At 39.9% G+C, this 19,948-nt stretch overlaps 1 protein-coding gene across 11 annotated transcripts in view; it reads right to left on the minus strand.

Moving 5' to 3' along the window:
* Positions 1 to 19,948, minus strand: part of LOC140511757 (UDP-glucuronosyltransferase 2A2-like) — a 255,003-nt gene that overhangs the window by 107,153 nt on the left and 127,902 nt on the right. The window contains exon 1 of one of the 11 annotated variants that reach the window (XM_072620968.1): positions 5,889 to 5,916. The exons of 9 other annotated variants lie outside the window; for them this stretch is intronic. In XM_072620968.1, coding sequence (XP_072477069.1) covers positions 5,889 to 5,901 — 13 coding nt within the window. In that variant the 5' untranslated portion in view covers positions 5,902 to 5,916. Of the gene's footprint in view, positions 1 to 1,502; positions 1,724 to 5,888; positions 5,917 to 19,948 lie in introns of those variants that run through there. One more of the 11 variants, XM_072620964.1, reaches the window with a different exon arrangement.

Consider the following 19,948-nt stretch of genomic DNA (forward strand, 5'->3'; position numbering starts at 1 on the left):
ACGTTCCTTACTTCAATATGTATTGAAACTGTCCACCCCGCCCCCCCCCCCCAAATAAACAAACGAGATTAAACAGTTTCTGAGGACAGCATCTAGACTAAGGAGAACTTTTCCTTTGGCAAACCAAACACTATTGACAGGACTGGTAAGTCAATTTAGCTGAAGCAGCAAAGAACCTTGAGAGAGGGCCAGGGTGTAGGCAAGGAAGTAAACTTATTGTCCCCACCTTGACCACCACCCCCCCTCTCAGTCCATGACGTAAACAGCCTAGGACTGTGAGACCAAGAGTTCCAGGATTAGCAGTATCACCTGCCTCTGAGAGCACTGGTTGTGCTTCCAGTCTGCCCCCCAGCACTGACTCTCCCAGTCTTCACTGAGGGGAACAGCTCTTCTGAAGAAGAGACCCATCATCCTTGCCACCATCAACACAAACAAAACAGAATTGCCATCAACAGACAAAGAAGCCCAAGAAATCATAAAGCAGTAATTCATCCCACACCACTGGCCCTGCTCCCACATAAGCTCCCACAGCCATTGTCAAGGTAATCATTTTTTGTGGAGATGCAACTGGGTAATGAGGGGCAGGTAGGTGGCTCAGTGGAAAGAGTATGAGGCCTGAAGTCAGAAAGACTCATCTTCCTGAATGCAATTCTGACCCCAGACACATCCTAGCTTTATGACCCTGGGCAAGTCATTAACCTGGTTTTCCTCATTTTCCTCATCTGTAAAGTGAGATGAGGAAGAAAATGGCAAACCACTCTGGTATCTTAACCAAGAAAATTCCAAATGGGTTCACGAAGAGTTAGACTGGACTGAAATGACTCAACAACAACAAACCTGGTACCTGCTTCTTCATGAGCTCTAATCCCTGCCTCCTCAAAGGCCACAGCTACTGAGAATCTCAGAAAGTAATTGGTCACCATCAAAGTGCTGTCAGAGGGTTCAATATCAGAAATGGGTTTGTTTTGTATCAGTGGTAATAGCATCAAAGAGGACTCATTATCATCTGCTTTGCCACTATATTCCCCACTCCTCTATCATTAGGACCATGAGACTTCATTGTGGAACTTACAACTGTAACTTACTCTGTGCACTGTCTCCCCACTAAAATGCTCCTTGAGGGCAAGGGTCTATCTAGCTTTTCTTTTTAGACCCCACAACATAGCACAGTGGAACAGGCAGGTAATAGGTGCTTAATACATGCTTTTATGCTTATTTCATTGATTCATTACTCTAATTTTCCTGCTTCTTTGTTTTGACTGAAGATTTAAACTTAAGCCTATTTAGCAGACATGATATGGGAATTTTCATGTTTTATTGATAAGTGAGTTATTTGGTCACAAAACTTCTCATATCTGATTTCAATTAAAAAAAATTAAAGACAACTCCTGATTTATTTTCATGACATTAAACTCCTGTTCATCCATACTGAATTGCATAAAAATGTCAGAGAATCACTGACCAAGTTTGATATATAAACCATAAAGGGACCACAGACTTACCCAACACATCACTGTAAAACTGATCCCAATCCTTCATATCATAATTCTGAAACCAAAAGCCATAGTAAATGAAGAAAAGCATATTTTTTAACCTCTGCATAAATGTCATCTTGTCAGTCAACATGGTCATGGGCACAGACACATAGGAAGGAGGGGATGGGAGTCCTCCACAGTATTTTTCAAGGCTATTGCCCATGCTGAAGCGCAGACTATAGACAAAGGGTATTCCAAGTATCTCTGCTATGAGCTCACCACAAAGAAATAGACCATATGAAATAACAACTTCATATTTACCTTTCTTCAATGTCTTTATAAGGTTTTGTTCAAAACAGTGCTCAGACACTGCTGTTTTATAAGCCTTGAGAACTCAAAAATTAGTTTTTCATGACTACACCACACTCTAAGACTGAAAGCTTTTGAAACTCATTACTCCAAAGTGTGATCGAGTTTTCGAAAAACAAAGCCACATCTTCTTCATTTTTTGCCACAGGAAAAACCTCAACATGGAAACCTGATGAATTACCAGGATCAACAGAAACAGTAGCTGAAGGTGTCAGCACAGTCACCTTATGGCCCCTCTGTACCAGCCCATCCAGGATACTCTTTAAATTGATCCAGTGACTATACTCCATGGGCCATACCAGGACCTTCCCACAGGACCCAGAGCTAAAGCCACAGAGCTGCAGCAACAAAAGAGCTGAAACACATTTCTCAGATCTCATGCTTTTAAGGTCAAACAAAGTAGAATCTTTTGCTGTTTTTGTTTTAATAAAAGTACCACTGATTGAATGATATGATTTAAGAAGTTCCTCCCCACCCATCAGATGGGCCTACCCATAGAGGGAAGCTTGATTAGGGGAGGTGTTATATAGGAGGGTCCCAAGTACCTTTTGTTTTTTTGGTTTAGTTCCTGCCTGTGGAACTGAAAAGTGTATGACTACACTGAGGGTGAGGTTTTACTTTGGGGCTTACTGACTGGAAGTATGTGTTTGGCCAGAGAAGGACTCTGCAAAATCACTAAGGAGCCCCTGTCTTAGAAAACCCAAATGTGAGTGCTTCCCTCTCTGGTTAACTGTGGACAGACAGTTAGACCTGTCTGTTGATTTATGATATATGTATTGATTATGGTCAGACAAAGGAAGCCATGTCTATTGATCTTTGATTTCTCTGTGTTTTCTCTGAAGATCAGGGTGCTGACTCCCTGCAACTCAGTGAATGATATGTGTGTGTGTGTGTGTGTGTGTGTGTGTTCATCTTTCATTGCTGAAGAAGACCGTGCCATCAGAGAAATAATGACATGACTTGCACTTGACTTTGTTTTGAGTGAGGGAGGGCTGTGCAGGTCACCAGCCTCACTTCTCCTCCAGAGCCATCTGAATCTAGTGACCAGATATTTGTCAGGATGACTGGAGATGACCCAGGATGAGGCAATTGGGGTTAAATGACTTGACCTAGGTCACACAACTGAGTGTCAAGTGTCTGAGGTGAGATTTGAACTCAGGTCCTCCTGACTCCTGCACTGGTGCTCTATCCACTGCACCACCTAGCTGCCCTTGGTGAATGAGATATGTGCTTTATGAAAGTGATTGTTAACCCCTCAAAAGTTGCCTTTCCTTTTAGAGGAGCAGATCAATGAATCTCTGGTAGCAGGCCCCTCTGTGTATGTTGGGACACTTACTCTTACATTATGGCAACAAGGATGGGATCTTCATAAACTTAAAGGAAAGTATGGGGACTGGGATTACTTTCTCATGTTTCCCAGTTGTGGTGACTATGACACTGTGGAGCCAGGGAGGTGGGGATTGGCCTAGGCCCGGGCTGGAGTAGGTTAGTCCAGCTTTGGACTGTGCTAGAAGATTGAATGTCCTGAGATTGTATTGTATGCATAGCCTTGGAACAGGAGTGGAAAACTGTGTGTTGAAGGACCCAGCAGAAGGGGAGAATGGCCTGTGTGCTGACCTTGGTGAGATGAGAGGGACAGGAGCAGAAAACTGCCTGGTTAATTACACAGCAGTAATAGAGAACTGCTTGTGTGCTGTCCTTGGTGAAGTGAGACGAATAGGAGTGCAGAGCTGCCTTCACACAGACTCAAGAGGGAGCTGTGATAGGCTGGCTCCTGCTAGAGGAGGAGGAGGAACCCAAGGGCTCAGAGTTCAGCCCTGGAGCAAGATGGGGACTGAGCAGCAAGGCAGTGAGTTTGCTTTTTTTGCAGTGTTTTCCTGGGACAGTTTGGGACCCAGGGGGTGGAGTTGCCTATGGTGGGTACCCCCACAGACTCTACCCTGATGGTACTATGGACCAGTTGCCCCTATGGCCTTGGAAGTGAGGGGATACTGTGCAGAAGAGACTGTTGAGTTGAGACTGACTTGGCTCATCAGAGCATGCATCTGAGAGTGCAGGGTGGGGAGGATAAATCCCAAGAGGACTTTGCTAGGACATGTATGTTTGGGATTGAGGAAGGAGGAGCTGGTTGCTCTCTCCTCAAAGAATGATGTTATGTTATGCATATACCTTTTTGTTTGTTTAAAGCCATTTGGCCACGCCAGTAATAAGTTGCTATGTTACATATTCTGCAAATGTGTATTCTTAAGAAACATTAACATCTATTTGTTCCAGGATCCTCAGCCATTTAGATTGTGAGGCTAAGGATCCTGGGGGTTGGAGTGCAGGGCCAAGCAAAGTAGGATCTTTTGCTGTTTTTGTTTTACTAAAAGAGCCTCTGATTGAATAACATGATTAAAGATCTTCCCCATATATCAATAGGCCCAATGAGGGAAGCTTGATTTGGGGAGTCGTATTGTAGAAAGGGTCTCAAGTACCTTTTCTTTTTCTTTTTTTCCTATTGAGGCACCAGGTCAGAGTCATGTCCTCTGGCTCAGAAAAGTATATACTCTAATCGTGAGGTTTTACTTTGGGGCTTACTGACTAGAAGTGTTTATTTGGTCAGAGGTAAACTTTGGGAAGCCCCTAAGGAGTCTCCTGGCTTCAAAACCCAGATCTTGGTGCTTCCGTCTCTGGTAACTATGGTCAGACAGTTGGATTTATGAGATATATATATATTGACTATGGTCAGACAGAGGAAGCCATGTCTGTTGATCTTTGATTTCTCCTCTGTGTTTTCTCTGAAGTTCAGGGTACTGGTTCCCTGGAACTAGGAGAATGATATATGTGCTTGGTTAAAGTGATTGTTAACCCCTCAAAGCTGCCTTTCCTTTTAGAGAAGTGCATCAAAGAACCTGTGAGAGCAGGGCCCCCCTGTGTATGTTGGGGTGCTTACTGTTACACAGGGGACTTCCCCTTACCCACCACAGGCAACTCCACCCCCTTGATCTCAAACTGTCCCAGGAGAATGCTACAAAAAAGCACACTCAGTGCCTTCCAGAAGCTGTCTTACCCCAGGGCTGAACTCTGAGCTCCTGGGTTCTTCCTCCTTCTCCAGGAGGAGTCAGTTGCTCCCAGCTCCCACCTGTGTCTACAAGCTGGCAGCTCTCCACTCCAACTTCTGTTCCTGTTCCACCACACACCTATCAAAGGTTGGCACACTGGCAGTTCTTCACTTTTATTCTCACCTCACCAAGGTCATCATACAGGCAATTCTTGGCTTCTGCTGGGTCTTTAGGCAGGCAGTTTTCCGATCCTGTTCCATAGCTCTGCATATAATACAATCTCAAGGCCTTCACCTCTCCAGCACAACCTGGAACCAGGTTAATCCACTTGAAGGCCTGACTCTGGACATCTCCACCTCCTGTGGCTCCACAGAACTATAACCACCACAACTGGGAAACAACAGACAATTATCTCCGTCCCACAAAACCCCATACTTTCCTTTTAATTTATTCAGATCCTGCCAACTATAGCATATGTATCAATAAGCACCCTGACATATCACAGGTTCTTCAGTCTATATTTGGAGAGTAAAGGCAACTTCCAAGGGACCAATAACTTTAATTACATTCAACATACAATAAAATATAAGCAGAGAGATGAAGACCAACAGACAGGGCTCTTACTGCCTGAATCAAAGCGATATTGCCATGTAATTTACATATATGCCTGAATCAAGAGAGTCTTTATACCTGAGCACTTGCGGGGTTTGAATACAAGGCCACTCAGTGTCTCAGCCAGGTAATCACAAGATTATTCTCATAAGCGAACCCCCCACAGTAAAATACTAACCTCCCAGTATGTATAACTAAGACTCAGCTCATGATTGGCTCAGATTCAGCAGGCATGAAATCCCCATGACTCCACACAGCTTCAAACCATCAGTATTCAAAAGGGGCTAAACCCTCAGGTGTTCACAAGCTAGCCTGAGCCTGGAAAACAACTCCAAAGAAACAAATCCCACCCTGCTTGCTGGCACAATTGGGTTCATGGACAACTTACCTTGACTGGGCATGTAACAGGTTCAATGATTGACATAAATGGGAACAGTCTCTTCTAAACATCCCAAATCATCACTTTTATAATTATCTCTTGTTCTAGCAGCACTTGATGTTCTGGCAGGAATTCCTGCCATGGGATTGAGTGTTGTTGAGCTTTCAGATACTTTTCAATTATCTTAAAAGGCATCTGACCTCAATTAGGCATGGGGTGGTATCTGTAGTTGTTACTCATGCTATAGGAAATTTTCATAGTGATTCACATTTCCGGTTGCACTGGTCTTACCACCACCCTAAACGCAATTAATCCACAATCCCTGTGGGTTGCATGCCTAAACAGTTGACGTGGTGTTTCCAGGGACCCCAAAAGACAAGGAGTCTGACAAAGACATTTTACTAATGCATGCCCACACAGAATTTGACTGAATCATTCTACTAACCACCATCTGTCTGTGAATGGTAGATGGAAATATAATAAAATTAATAATTTGAAGATCTGCAGTAGAAACTTAAAAGAGGGAGAATAGAAAGGTTTATTTTTCATAACTTTAGTCTGGTTTTCAGCAAACATGTCCTGCATGAAAATGTAGTAAAATCTTAGTAAATTACTTCACCCAGTGGATAAAAGGAGTTTTCTTTTTCCTCTTTGATGAGGATTCCTACTCCAAAATACTGATCTCTTCCTTGAAGTGAAAATGGTGAGTAACCAACTTTTCCCAAAAAAGGAATCTCTCCAAGCTTTATGTTCTTCAACACCTCTGATGCTTTCCCAACTGTCTGGCAAGCTTTTTTGCACAGAATTCTAAAAATATCCAAGACAACCTGGCTTTCTTGCTTATAAACAATTTCTTCATTCTCTGTCTTGATTTTCAAGTACTAACAAGGGCCAAAACTTTCCAGTTTGTTTTGGAGTCAATGCCACTTTCTGTGAAAGCATTTAGGGCCTGCCTATAGAAGTACTGGAAACAGGAATTCTGGAGTCTAGGGTTCAGGCCGCGTTATTCTTCCTCAATAAGTGGGAATGTAAAATACTGCATGAGCAACATAGATGTCTCCACAGATGATAGACATAGCATGGCCTAACTCTTTCTGATAGCGACCTCTTTACTGCCCACTTCTGAAATAATAAGTTCTCCCTGTCTCCTCCTCTCCCCACCACATTACCAACTACATTAAACAGAAGGTTCTATCATCTTCTTTAGACTTCATAAAATATAACATTTAGAAGCTCTCTTGCCTGAGTCATTTTTTTTTCTTTTGCTCCTGGGATGGGCTAAGCTGTAGCAGGATAGAAGGGATATTCACCAGTCATAGCTTGAAGCTTTTAAAATTATCCTCCCTCCAAGATTCGATGAGGTGGAGTGAACACAATGCAAAATTTGTTCACAGAGTACCTGGCTTTGAATCCTGAATCTACAACTCAATAAAAACGGAATGAGCAGAGCAGATCAGACGATTTTAAAGACCATAAAATATGAAGATACCTTTTTTCATTCTCCAAATGACCCTCATCAGGACACTTCAAGAGAATAGAATGAAAAGAAAACAAACATGCAAAATATCTAGAAGAGATCCTGAGGATCACTGGATAGTACCATCAGATATGATGCCTAGAGGTGGGGGATCATGTGGCCTTCTATGTCCTTGGGTATGGTCTTTTGACTGGGTCCAAGTTTGACAACACAAATTCTTTCATTAAGGGGATTTGTTCTGTGAAGTTTAGATTCAGTCAAAGAGCCACATAAAAACACCTAAAACACCTAAAGAACCACAGGTGGCCTAGAGGCCACAAATTGCCTTAACTCCTCCCACATTTCACAAGTGAGAAGAGACCCAGGAAGATTCAAGTTCACATGATGAGTGAGTGTTAGGCCTAGAATTTAAAGCAGGTCATTTGACTCCACAGCTTATATTCTTTCTCCTTCAGCAGGCTGCCTCCAGGCTGACATCAGAGAGGGCTTAAAGCTTGACAAAGTGCTTTACTATTGAGTCTCAGGAAAACCTGTGAGGTAGACATCCTAAAAAGGATTACCTCTTTCACAGATGAAGCATAATGACTTAACTAGTAATTTCTTGGAGTTAGAATTCAAACCTGTGCTTCTCCCCACTCACAATCTACTGTTGAGAACTGTACCATGATGCCTAAAGAGTAAGATTTCTTAACCTTGTTTGTGTTTCAAATCCCTTTGGCCATCTGGTGGAGTCCATGGACCCATTCTCAGTATTAGTTTTTTTAATACCTAATGTAAAACACACAGAATTACAAAAGAAAACTAATTTTATTAAATTGGAGATATAAAAATATCTTTCAGGTCATGGAACCTCTATTGCAGAGATACCTGATATCTGCTTATCTTTGGGATATGAGGTACGAGAAAGCAGCTATCCCCAGATGTCTTAGGAATGAAGAATCAGGAATTTAAAACTTGCCAAGCTCTAGAGCAAGGATATGAAACTGAAATAGAAGACTATAGGGTCATGTGTCTTAGAATACCACTAATCTTAATTATCTATGTTTTCTTGTATTGATGTTTATTTCCTTAAACATTTCCCGAGGGGCAGAGTCAAGATGTCAGAGTAGAAAGAAGGACCTGCTGTAGCTTGACTCCCATAGTCCATAAAATACCTGTAAAAAATGACTCTAAACAAATTCTAGAGCAGCAGAAACCACAAAACTACAGAATGAAAGAGATTTCCAGCCCAAGTGAGCCTGGAAGGCTGACAGAAAAGGTCTACAGCACCAGGCTTGAAGCAGAACACAGCCCAGCCTGGGTCGCACTACATAGACAAGACTGGAGCAGGCTTCAGGGTGCACAGTTATGGGCACCAGCTTTGGTTCCCATATTCCTCAACCCACAAACACCAAAAACAGCTTCAAAGGTCAGTAAGAAAGCTCTTTTACCTGAGAGAGAGGGGACTGTGGTCTGGCCCCAGACCTGGCCCCAGGTGACAGAAGCATTCACTTTTGGATCCCTCTGCCTAAAGACCCTGGGGAATTGAGTGCTAATCTGGATCTCAGCCCTGATTGGTGGTCCTGAGGTAAGGAGGAGCACTGGCTGGCATGGTGGAACTGGTGGTGGCTGTGGAGAGGGAATCCTACTGGCAGTTTGAGGGCAGAAAAGAGTGCTTGTTGTTGCTCACAGACCACAGAGCAGGTCAGAGTAACGCAGAGTAAACTCCTCTCCCTTGATTGTGATACCTTGGAGGAGCTGAGAACTTACAGGTCCCAGATTATATCCTCCACTTGACAAAGGACTCAAAAGTCAAGTAACTGGTTGGGAAAATGCCCAAAAAAAGGGAAAAAATAAGACTATAGAAGGTACTTTCTGGGTGAAAAGATATTTTCTTCCATCCTTTTGGATGAGGAAGAACAAAGCATACCATCAAACAAAGACATCAAAGTCAAGGCTTCTACATCCAAAACCTCCAAAAAATATGCGTTGGTCTTGGGCCATGGAAGAGCTCAAAAAGGATTTTGAAAATCAAGCAAGAGAGCTTGAGGAAAAATTGGGAAGAGAAATGAGAGCAATGCAAGAAAATCAAGAAAAGCAAGTCAACAGCTTGCTAAAGGAGACCTAAAAAGTGCTGAAGAAAATAACACCTTTAAAAATAGACTAACCCAAATGGAAAAAGAAGTCCAAAAAGCCAATGAGGAGAAGAAACACAGCAACAGTTCAATATTTTGTCTTTGCCTCAGATGATCTACAATTCTCTTTCCTTCTACTGCCTAAGGCTCAAAAGTAGAAAGGTGTTTCCCTCAAAGAATTCACCTTTAAGTTCAGACTTTTCTCCACTTTCAATGCATCTCTGGCAGTACTCTTTACTCCTGCAACCACTCTAGTCCATCATGTGTACAACAGTGTTCTTTAATATATTTTGATGAAACTCTGATTAGCTGAACCATCAACTCAAGGACAATCTCTTATTAATGAGTGCGGCACTGGGGGAGGGAGGGCAGTTTCTTCCACTATTCCAATGTTAATCTGAAAGTTCATCTTTTAGATTTTATTTAAAGACTGATTATGAGATTAAAAGGAGAACATTTTACTTGTTTGGGACCCAGGTCAATTCACTTGTATTTATGATGCAATCTGTGCTGCCACCTTCCTTGAAATCTTAGCCCCTCTCCCTCTCAGGTCTCTCTGTAGAAATAATTTTTTCTTTGTTTGACTTATTCTGCCTTTTCTTCTGCAAGTTGTTCTAGGACCTTCAGTTCTCCTTGGAATCAGCTCATGCTGCCATTTTCCTATTCCTATCTCTGTCTTACCATCCAATTATAGGAGACTGAAGGAATATTAAAGCTCATCTAGACCAGGACCATCATCTTACAGCTGAGGAAACTGAGGCTCATCCAGGCTAAATAACTTCCCCAAAGGTTTCAGCCTCATTATTCTTCTTAGACTTTTCCCTTTTCCCCAATAACATGTCATAGATAACAAGTCTCTGCTGTATCAGATATTTGATCAGGGGACAGGGTGAACCAGGTCTAAGCAGCATCTCATCTCCCTGCTTTTTGGTATGCAGTCTTCAAGCTGTAACCATATTCTTCATTAAACTGCAGTACTATAAATTAAGCTCTTTGCCTGTGACTTCCTCATTTGTTCCAAGGTGGTAGGTTTACCAAAATATCATTCATTTAGAAGGTAACTGCTGCTAAATGTAGAAGTAATATGGACAGGGAAATAGGATTATCTCTTTTACTTTACTTCTTACAGATTCTCAAAGTAACCTTCAGTGTTTTTGGGAAGGAGTAGAGTGCTAAAATAATCTCTGAGGCAGCATCTAGAAGAAAAGTTAAGTCATTTGCCTCCAGTCACCCTTGACCTTAGCAGTTAAGGTCAGGAAGTACTGTATGCCCCAGAACAAATATTTCTATTGATCTAGTACAAACAACTGTGCACTGAACAATCTCAGGTCAAGGCAAAGGGGGTTGTCCACAATAGAGAGAATGACAAACAGAAGGCTTTGAAATCCTGCTGATTAAATGGATTGCCACAAGTGTATAAAGAAGTCAACGTTCCTTACTTCAATATGTATTGAAACTGTCCACCCCGCCCCCCCCCCCCCAAATAAACAAACGAGATTAAACAGTTTCTGAGGACAGCATCTAGACTAAGGAGAACTTTTCCTTTGGCAAACCAAACACTATTGACAGGACTGGTAAGTCAATTTAGCTGAAGCAGCAAAGAACCTTGAGAGAGGGCCAGGGTGTAGGCAAGGAAGTAAACTTATTGTCCCCACCTTGACCACCACCCCCCCTCTCAGTCCATGACGTAAACAGCCTAGGACTGTGAGACCAAGAGTTCCAGGATTAGCAGTATCACCTGCCTCTGAGAGCACTGGTTGTGCTTCCAGTCTGCCCCCCAGCACTGACTCTCCCAGTCTTCACTGAGGGGAACAGCTCTTCTGAAGAAGAGACCCATCATCCTTGCCACCATCAACACAAACAAAACAGAATTGCCATCAACAGACAAAGAAGCCCAAGAAATCATAAAGCAGTAATTCATCCCACACCACTGGCCCTGCTCCCACATAAGCTCCCACAGCCATTGTCAAGGTAATCATTTTTTGTGGAGATGCAACTGGGTAATGAGGGGCAGGTAGGTGGCTCAGTGGAAAGAGTATGAGGCCTGAAGTCAGAAAGACTCATCTTCCTGAATGCAAATCTGACCCCAGACACATCCTAGTTTTGTGACCCAGGGCAAGTCATTAACTCATTTTCCTCATCTGTAAAGTGAGATGAAGAAGGAAAAGGCAAACCACTCTAGTATCTTGACCAAGAAAATCCCAAATGGGTTCACAAAGAGTTAGACGGGACTGAAATGACTCAACAACAAACCTGATGTCTGCTTCTTCAGGAGCTCTAATGCTTGCTTCCTCGATGACCACAGCTATTGAGAATCTCAGAAAGTTAAGTGGTCACCACCAAAGTGCTGGTAGAGGCTTTGATATCAGAAATGGGTTTGTTTTGTATCAGTGGTAATAACATCAAAGAGGAGGCATTATCATCCACGTGGCCAATATACTCACTATTTCTCTATCTCATGAGAACTCTGTGGGACTTAAATTTTAACTCACTCTGTGCACTGTCTCCCCACTAAAATGCTCCTGGAGGGAAAGGGGCTGTCTAGATTTTCTTTTTAAACCCAGAACATAGCATAATGTTTAGTATGCATAGGTGATTAATAAAAGCTCTTACACTCATTCAATGACTCATTATGCTAATTTCTGTGCTTTTCTCTTTTGACTGTAGAGTCTAACTTAATTTTATTTAATAGTCATTAGTTGGCAGTTTTCATGTTTTATGGAGAAGAAAATCATTTTGTCACATAACTTTTCACATTTTATTGCAATAAAAGAAAAAGCCACCTGATTTTTTTCAAGACATTAATCTCCTGTTCATTCACACTGAGATGAATAGTGATGTCAGGGAATTACCAAAGAGGTTTGATATGTAAACCTCAAAAAGGCCACAGACTTACTTAACACCTCACTGTAAAACAGATCCCAATCTTTCATGTCAAAATTCTGAAACCAAAAGTCAAAGTAAATGAAGAAAATAATATTTTTCACCCGCTCCATAAATGTCATTTTGTCAGTCAATAGTATCATGGGTGCAGGTACATAGGAAAGAGGGGATGAGAGGCCCCCACAATATTTATCAAGGGTATTGCCCATGCTGAAGTGCAGACTATAGACAAAGGGTATTGTCTCTTCTATGAGCTCAGCACAAGAACATAGAGCATCTGAAATAACAATTTCATATTTGGCTTGTCTTCATTAGATCTTTGTTCAAAATAGCACCCTCACATTGCTGTTTTATAAGACTTGAATACTCAAAGTACAGTTTTTGCATGGCTGTATCATGCTCTAATGCTGAAAGCTTTCGAAACTCATTACTCCAAAGTGTGATCCAGTTTTCAAAAGCTGAAGCCAAGTCCTCTTGATTTGTCTCCACATGAAAAACTTCAACGTGGAAAGCTGATGAATTACCAAGATCAACAAAAACAGTAGCTGAGGGGGTCAGTACAGTCACCTCATGGCCCCTCTGTACCAGCTCATCCAAGGTGGTCTTTAAATTAATCTAATGACTATACTCCATGAGCCATACCAGGACCTTCCTGCAGGACCCACAGCTAAAGCAACAGAGTTGTAGCAGCAAAAGAGCTGAAACCCATTTCTCAGAACTCATAGTTATTCCTGCTTTACCAACTACATGGTTCTTTCCATCATGAGCTCCTGGCTATATCTCCAGTAAGAACGCTAAAATTTAACTGATATGTATAATTTCCTTCTGCAAATAGTCATAGTTAGTGATAGCCAAAATGTGGTTTTGCCCAGTTTGGTGAGATGTTAATACATGACATGACTTTCACGTCAGAGAAAAACAATTAGCTGTTAACATCAAAATCACTACTTTGCACAAAATTCATGGTCTTCTGCATTATTGGTATTTTAATAATGGGTATTCTTCTCAGGTAAAGAATAGTTTTAAATTACTCTGTGTTTAAATAGGGATACTATTTCATTCCTTTAAGGCATACAGGTTTTAAACTAAAATGGTGTCCTTTAACTTTATCCTACTTGTATCTCAAGCTTCCTTGACCTCATATTTCAAGATGGGGCATATTAACAGCACTGTCCTCTGAGGAGTAGCTGAGAAAAAAGAGTTAAGGATTTTGAGAAATCCCTCTGCCAGTCTCACTAAGTTGTACATTATTAGTTCCCAAAGGAGGTTCATTCTTGATCCCATCAGGGAAGCTGTTATTATAAGTTCTTCCTTCACTTCCATTGTTTTGGATCTTAAACTAGAATAGATTTTCTTCCAAGTTATTATCATGAAACACATGGATTTGGGGGCAGCTAAGTGTCATAGTGGGCAGAATGCCAGGCCTCAAGTCAGGAAGACTCATCTTCTTGAGTTAAAATGTAAATTTAAACCCTTACTAGATGTGTCATCCTGGGCAAGTCACTTCACCATGTTTGCCTCAGTTTCCCAATCTATAAAAAAAATGAACTGGAGAACAAAATGGCAAACCACTGCAGTATCTTTGCCAAGAAAAATCCAAATAGTGTCACAAAGTTTAATGGGACTGAAAATAACATCATAATCACAATAAAAACAACATATGGGCTTGAGTTCATGGAAAAACAACTCTGCCTTGATATGCTAGTTCATTGTTTGAATGAACTAAGATAATCTCTATTATTTGCCTTATTATTTTATTCATAATCATGTCCTATTATAATAGTACTTGTTTTTCTGGTCTTTTCATTAGATATACTTGAAATTGTTCAAATTTGACAACTATCCATTCCTTACCTGACCCCTCCCCCCCCACAGGATAATATGTAGTTTTGCTAGATGGGTTATTCTTGGATGTAATCCTACCTTTTTGCCTTCTGGAACATCATAAATGTCCCTCTTATCCTTTATAGTGACGACCACTATATTTTGCATTATCCTGATGCTGACTTCTTTGTATTTAAATTACTGCTTTTTGGCTACTTGCAGTATTTTTTCCTTGACTTAGGAGTTGAAGATTTTGGTTAAAATATTCCTGGGACTTTTCGTTTTGGAATTCCTTTTGGGAGATGATCAATGAATTTTTTTGATTTGCTCTTTCTAGTTCTATGATACTTGGAAAGTTTTTCTTTATACTTTTTTGAAATATGCTTTTTTATGGATAATTCAGGTAATCCAATGGTTCTTAAATTATCTCACCTGGATCTATTTTCTTGGGCAGTTGTTTTTATTAGATATTAGCATTCTACTTTTTCAGTTTTTTTACTTTATTTTATTATTTCTTAATATCTCATGGAGTCATTTACTTCCATTTAGCCAGTTCTAATTTTTAAGTTATTACTTTCCTCAGTAATATTTTAAACCTATTTTACCAAGTTGTTAGTTCCTTTTTCGTAACTTTCTTTCATAGCACTCATTTTCCTCTATTTTTCTCTACAGTGCTTATATGCTAAAAAAGATATTTTTTGGTCTTCTTTTTCAACTCTTTTTTTAACTCATCTGAAAATTCTCATTGATATTGTATCCAATTTATCTTTCTCTTTGAGGCTATTCTTATAGATGTTTTCAATGTCAGTGTCAGGTCAGACTTGCAGTAAACTATAATGAGGTAGATTCAAAAACATAGAAATCATAAGGGCTAAGATATTCAGAGAACTTTTTAATTTCCAAATGATTTTACATGCTTTGGAACTTAACAACAACTGTATGATAATTAGAACTACATATATTAGATCTCTTTTACAGATGAGAAAAAAGGTAAGAGAGGTTAAGTGGTAAGTCATACAACTAGTAAGGGGTGAAAGCAGGAGTCAGAGCTATGCTTCTTTTTGCTCTAAATCTACTAGTATTCTTTTTTTAAATCATAATTTGAGGTGGAAGGAAGAGAATGGGACTTCATTTCCGACCTGGCTACACTCCTGTGGACTTCACCATCATTATAACCCAGGAATCTCATCCTGCAACATCAATGACACTCTGAAACTTAGGTCCCAGCAATGCTCTTTGGGTGCCTTCACTCTGAATAGGATAGAGATGGAAAACTCTTCCCAGAACCTCCATTTTCCTCCCAGAAGTATTTCTCTGGATTTTGACATCATGTCTGCTCATTGTACCTTCATCTCTTGTGGCAATTAAAAAAACCTTGAGAGATACAATTTCTGGGTAATTTAGTCATTTTATTAATATGCCAAAAACATTATTAATAAAAGGATGTTCATTTGACCAAATGATCATTAAACCAAAAACAATCATAACAGTGGCCCAGGGCTTGTATGTTCTTTTGGAAGATAAAAAATGAACTCTGATTGGCTAACACAATTACAAGTAGGCTATATGAAAACGAAGGGCTAAGAGTGACAAGTCACCTAGGAAAGAGAGTATTATCTCTATATATGTAACACCAGGATAGTAGGAGACCACTCTGGATCTCCTCAAATAATTGCTTATTAGTAATCATTTCTCTCAATATTTTAAATTCTGGAAGGCAGGAGACAGGTCCTTTTTTTATGCTGAGTAATTAGCAAAATGCTTGGCATACAGTAGGCATTTAATAAATATCTATTGACTGAGTGATAGAAAATAAAAGGGAATGAGATGAAGTGGAGGAAACTGAGGGAAATTCGTAGTTAATGGATTCAACATTATCAGTAAAGAAGGAAGAGAAGTCATCTGAAAGGAGTGGGGGATGATTGCAAAAAAAAGCAAAGGCGATTCAGAAAAGTCAGTATAGGAACCATGAGAGAGAAAGTCACAAAAAGATTTAAATAAAGACTTCGAGGTAAGAATGAGAGATGAGTTCAAGTGGGAATGTACAAATATGAACTACATTCAGCAAAATTTTCTGACTTTCTCTCCCACTCATTCTTCTGGAATGGCCCAGCATATTGGGCTGATGTTACGTGTGATACTTATGAAAGGTATACATAAAAAGGAGGGCAAAAGAAGAATTCAACTTATACCTTATAAAGAACATGCTAAATTAAAAATACACATTACATAAGTTCTTTGAATGAGGTTCTGTTGAAAGCTGCTGGAGTAAAATTTTTGATTGCATAACAGAATCAGTTTATAAAGGTGAATCATTTCTTAAAATACTTAATGAAGGAGCTGGAAAATACTATTTGATTGTTGTATTTCATTTGTTTTAGTCATGACTGACTCTTGCTGGCCACATTCAAGGTTTTCTTGGGAAAGATACTGGAGTGGTTTGCCCCTGCCTTTCCAGTAAGGAAACTGAGGCAAGCAGGTTAAGTAACATGCCATAGGTCACATTGTTAATAAGTATCTGAGATGTAATTTGAACTCAGGAAGATGAGTCTTCCTGACTCCAGGCCTGGAACTCTATCCACTGTACCACCTAGATACTCCTAGTTTATCATAAATTCACTTGGAAGTATGAAGATTCAAGAAAAATGAATATCAACTTTCAAGTCCATAAAAGTGTATTCTAAGCAGAGTGGTAAGAGGCTGCATGATGCAGTAAACAAAGTCAATTGGTGTCAGGAAGACCTTGCATGGAATCTCTCCTCCAATTCTTACTGGCCATCTGGCTGTCTGGTTTGGAGAAAATAGGTTAATCTCTTTGGGCTTCTGTTTCCTATTTTTAAAAAGGAGGGGGGTGGATTCCATAATCTCTAAAGTCCTTCCAGCTCTAACTCATTATTATGAGGGGATGGGAGGAATAGAGAAAATCAATAAACGTACGAAAAGATGAGAAGCTAGCTTAAACAGAAAGAAAACATTTGTAACAAGGAGATATATTTGTCTAGAAGGCTATGGAAGCATTAATGGCTCTCCTGTGGTTATGACATTGGCCATATATATTACTTTTGAAATACTGTGAAACGTTCAAGCATCGCTAGAGAAGTTGACTATTTCTAGCACCAGGGGAATGGGTCAAAAACAGAGGCTGTGGGATACAGGGGAAAGAACATGGTCTGGGGTGTGAAGACTTTGACTCAAATATTGACTCAACTGCTTGCTCCCTGGGTGACATTGACCAAGCTACTTCTCTGCATCTCACTTCAATTATCAGCAAGTTGAGGGAACTGGAAGAGATCAAGGAACCATGGCATGTGAGACCTGAGAGAAAACCTCAATAACAATCTAGCCCAACTTAGACACCAAAAGAATCTTCAGTATAACAGCCAATGAGTTATCACACAGCCTTTCCTTTAAGACATCCAAGGACAGGGAATCCACCACCTCTTCAGTGAAGGACAGACACCACACAACAACAAAGTACAAATATCAATAAGTAAACTAAACATTAACGTCTACTGAAAATTAACTGACAGACATAAAGAATGTGTCATGTCACTATTTACTGGGTTTTTTAAAAATCCCCAACGCAAAAGCTATTAATTTCATATAACAAAAATATCCCTTTATAAGCTTTTTGGTAACTAGATTTCTCCTGCCGTTGATCAAGAATATTTTAAGATTATTTGGAACATATAAAGAAAGGACAGAAAATATCATAGGAGACTAAATTGAGAATTTTAATGAAATAAAATTTGAATGTTTTCCCAAAACCAAATCCAATGTGGCTAAGATTAGAAGGGAAGCATACCTGAAGAAAAATATTTTCAACATTTGTCTGATAAATGTTCCAAGACACAAAAGAAGCTCATTAAGATGAAGAATTTTCCTGCGGCTGTGTGGTGTATGTATACAAATGTTGTAGGACTTTAGCTGAAGGCCAGATGACTATGGATAGAATGAAATGGAAGGGCTTTGGAGTGATCACCTTCAGGTTGATGTTATTCCCAACACCAGCCAGAGTGAAGTCCTGCAAAGACCTCTGGATATATAGTCAGAGAACCTGGACCAAAATCCTGGCTCTTCTGTGAACTATTCCTGTAACCTTAGGAAAGGCTCCAACTTCTCTGGGGCTGAGTTTCCTCATTTAACAAATAAATGGATTGGGTTAGCTACTCTGTAAAGTTGTCTTCCAATCCCGGATCCTGTGAAGAGAGCACAGACTTTTAATAGGAAAAGCAGCTGAATCTGCAATGGGGGAGCTTGTAGAAAGTAGGCTCAAGGTATTATTTATAAGAATATGAGGAATTCTTCAATTGATATGTGGTCTAAGGCTATAAACACACAGTTCTCAAAGAAAGAAACCTAAGTGATCTACAGTCATATTTAAAAAATATTCCAAAGCACTAATAATCAGAAAAAAGAAAGGTAAAATTAATGGATTCTACCTCACAACCATCAGATTGACAAAGACGACAAAAAAGAAAAATAATGAATGTTGGAAAGTGTGTGGGAAAACATGTACACGAGTGTACTGCTGGTGGAGTGAAAATTGACCCATCCATTCTGGAAAGCAGCTTGGAATTATACTCTAAAATTTACCTAGGTATGCATAGTATTTGAACTCTCTCACTACTAGCCCTTAACTCCCAAAGAAAGCAAAGAAAGAGGAAAAATATCTATTGGTGGAACAATATTTATAGGAGTTCTTTGGGAGACAGGCAAAAACTGGAAACTAAAGAGATGTCCTGTTGTGAAATGATTAAATAAATTTGCTATACAAATGACATGGCATCATGAAATTCCTCACTTTATAAGTGCTCAAAGGATATGAATAGGCAGTTTTCAAAAAAAGAAATCAAAGCTATCTATAGTCATAGAGGAAAAAATGCTCAAAGTCACTACTGATAGAGAAATTCAAATTAAAACAACTCTGAGGCACCAGCTAAAGCACCAGCAGAATGGAAAGCCATTTTTCAGGCATAGGGACTCAAGCTGATGGCTTCTATGACACTGCAAGACTGCACCCAGACAAGCCAAGGGACAAGTTAAAGATTAATTTCTAAAGGAAATTCTCTCCAATCTTCTTCTAGTTCAGTTCCCCCAGAGTGGTAGCATTTCATCCAAAGAACTCTTTCTTTCATCCAACATATGTTATGAGAAGGAACAAATTCAGAATATCAAAATAGTGACCTTAGTTTTCATAAATCTTGCAATTAAAATAGAAAGAGCAAACCAAGAAATACAATATAGTATGTTGCCTACATTTGCCTCTGTATTTCCTCGCTTGGTAAGGTATTGCTTTATAACAAAGCAATTTATAACAAAGTCATTCATTTAGACGGTAACTGCTGCTAACTATAGAAATAATATGGGCACGGGAATATGATTAATACTTTTTTTATTTTACCTCTGGCAGATTCTCAAAGGAACCCTAATTGATTTCTTTACAAAAACAGTAGGTGATAACACAATTTCTGAGGTCACTTCCAGCACAAAAGTTCAGTAACTCTCCTTGAATCACCTTTGTTTCTAGCCTCCTATCTATCACCCTTGACATCAGCAGTTAAGGTCTGTAACTACTGGATGCCACAGATCCAACAAGTGCTAGGCATTTTCATTGATCTAGTACAAATAACTTTGCACTGAACCTGCTCAGGTCAAGGCTAAGGGAATTTTCCACAATAGGGAGAATCACAAACACAAGGGTTTGGGATCATTTTGATTAAAAACATTGCTTCATAAACATAAAGAAGACTTAATGTCTATTAAAATAT

This window comes from Notamacropus eugenii, chromosome 6, assembly GCF_028372415.1.
Source record: "Notamacropus eugenii isolate mMacEug1 chromosome 6, mMacEug1.pri_v2, whole genome shotgun sequence".
Lineage (NCBI taxonomy): Eukaryota > Metazoa > Chordata > Mammalia > Diprotodontia > Macropodidae > Notamacropus > Notamacropus eugenii.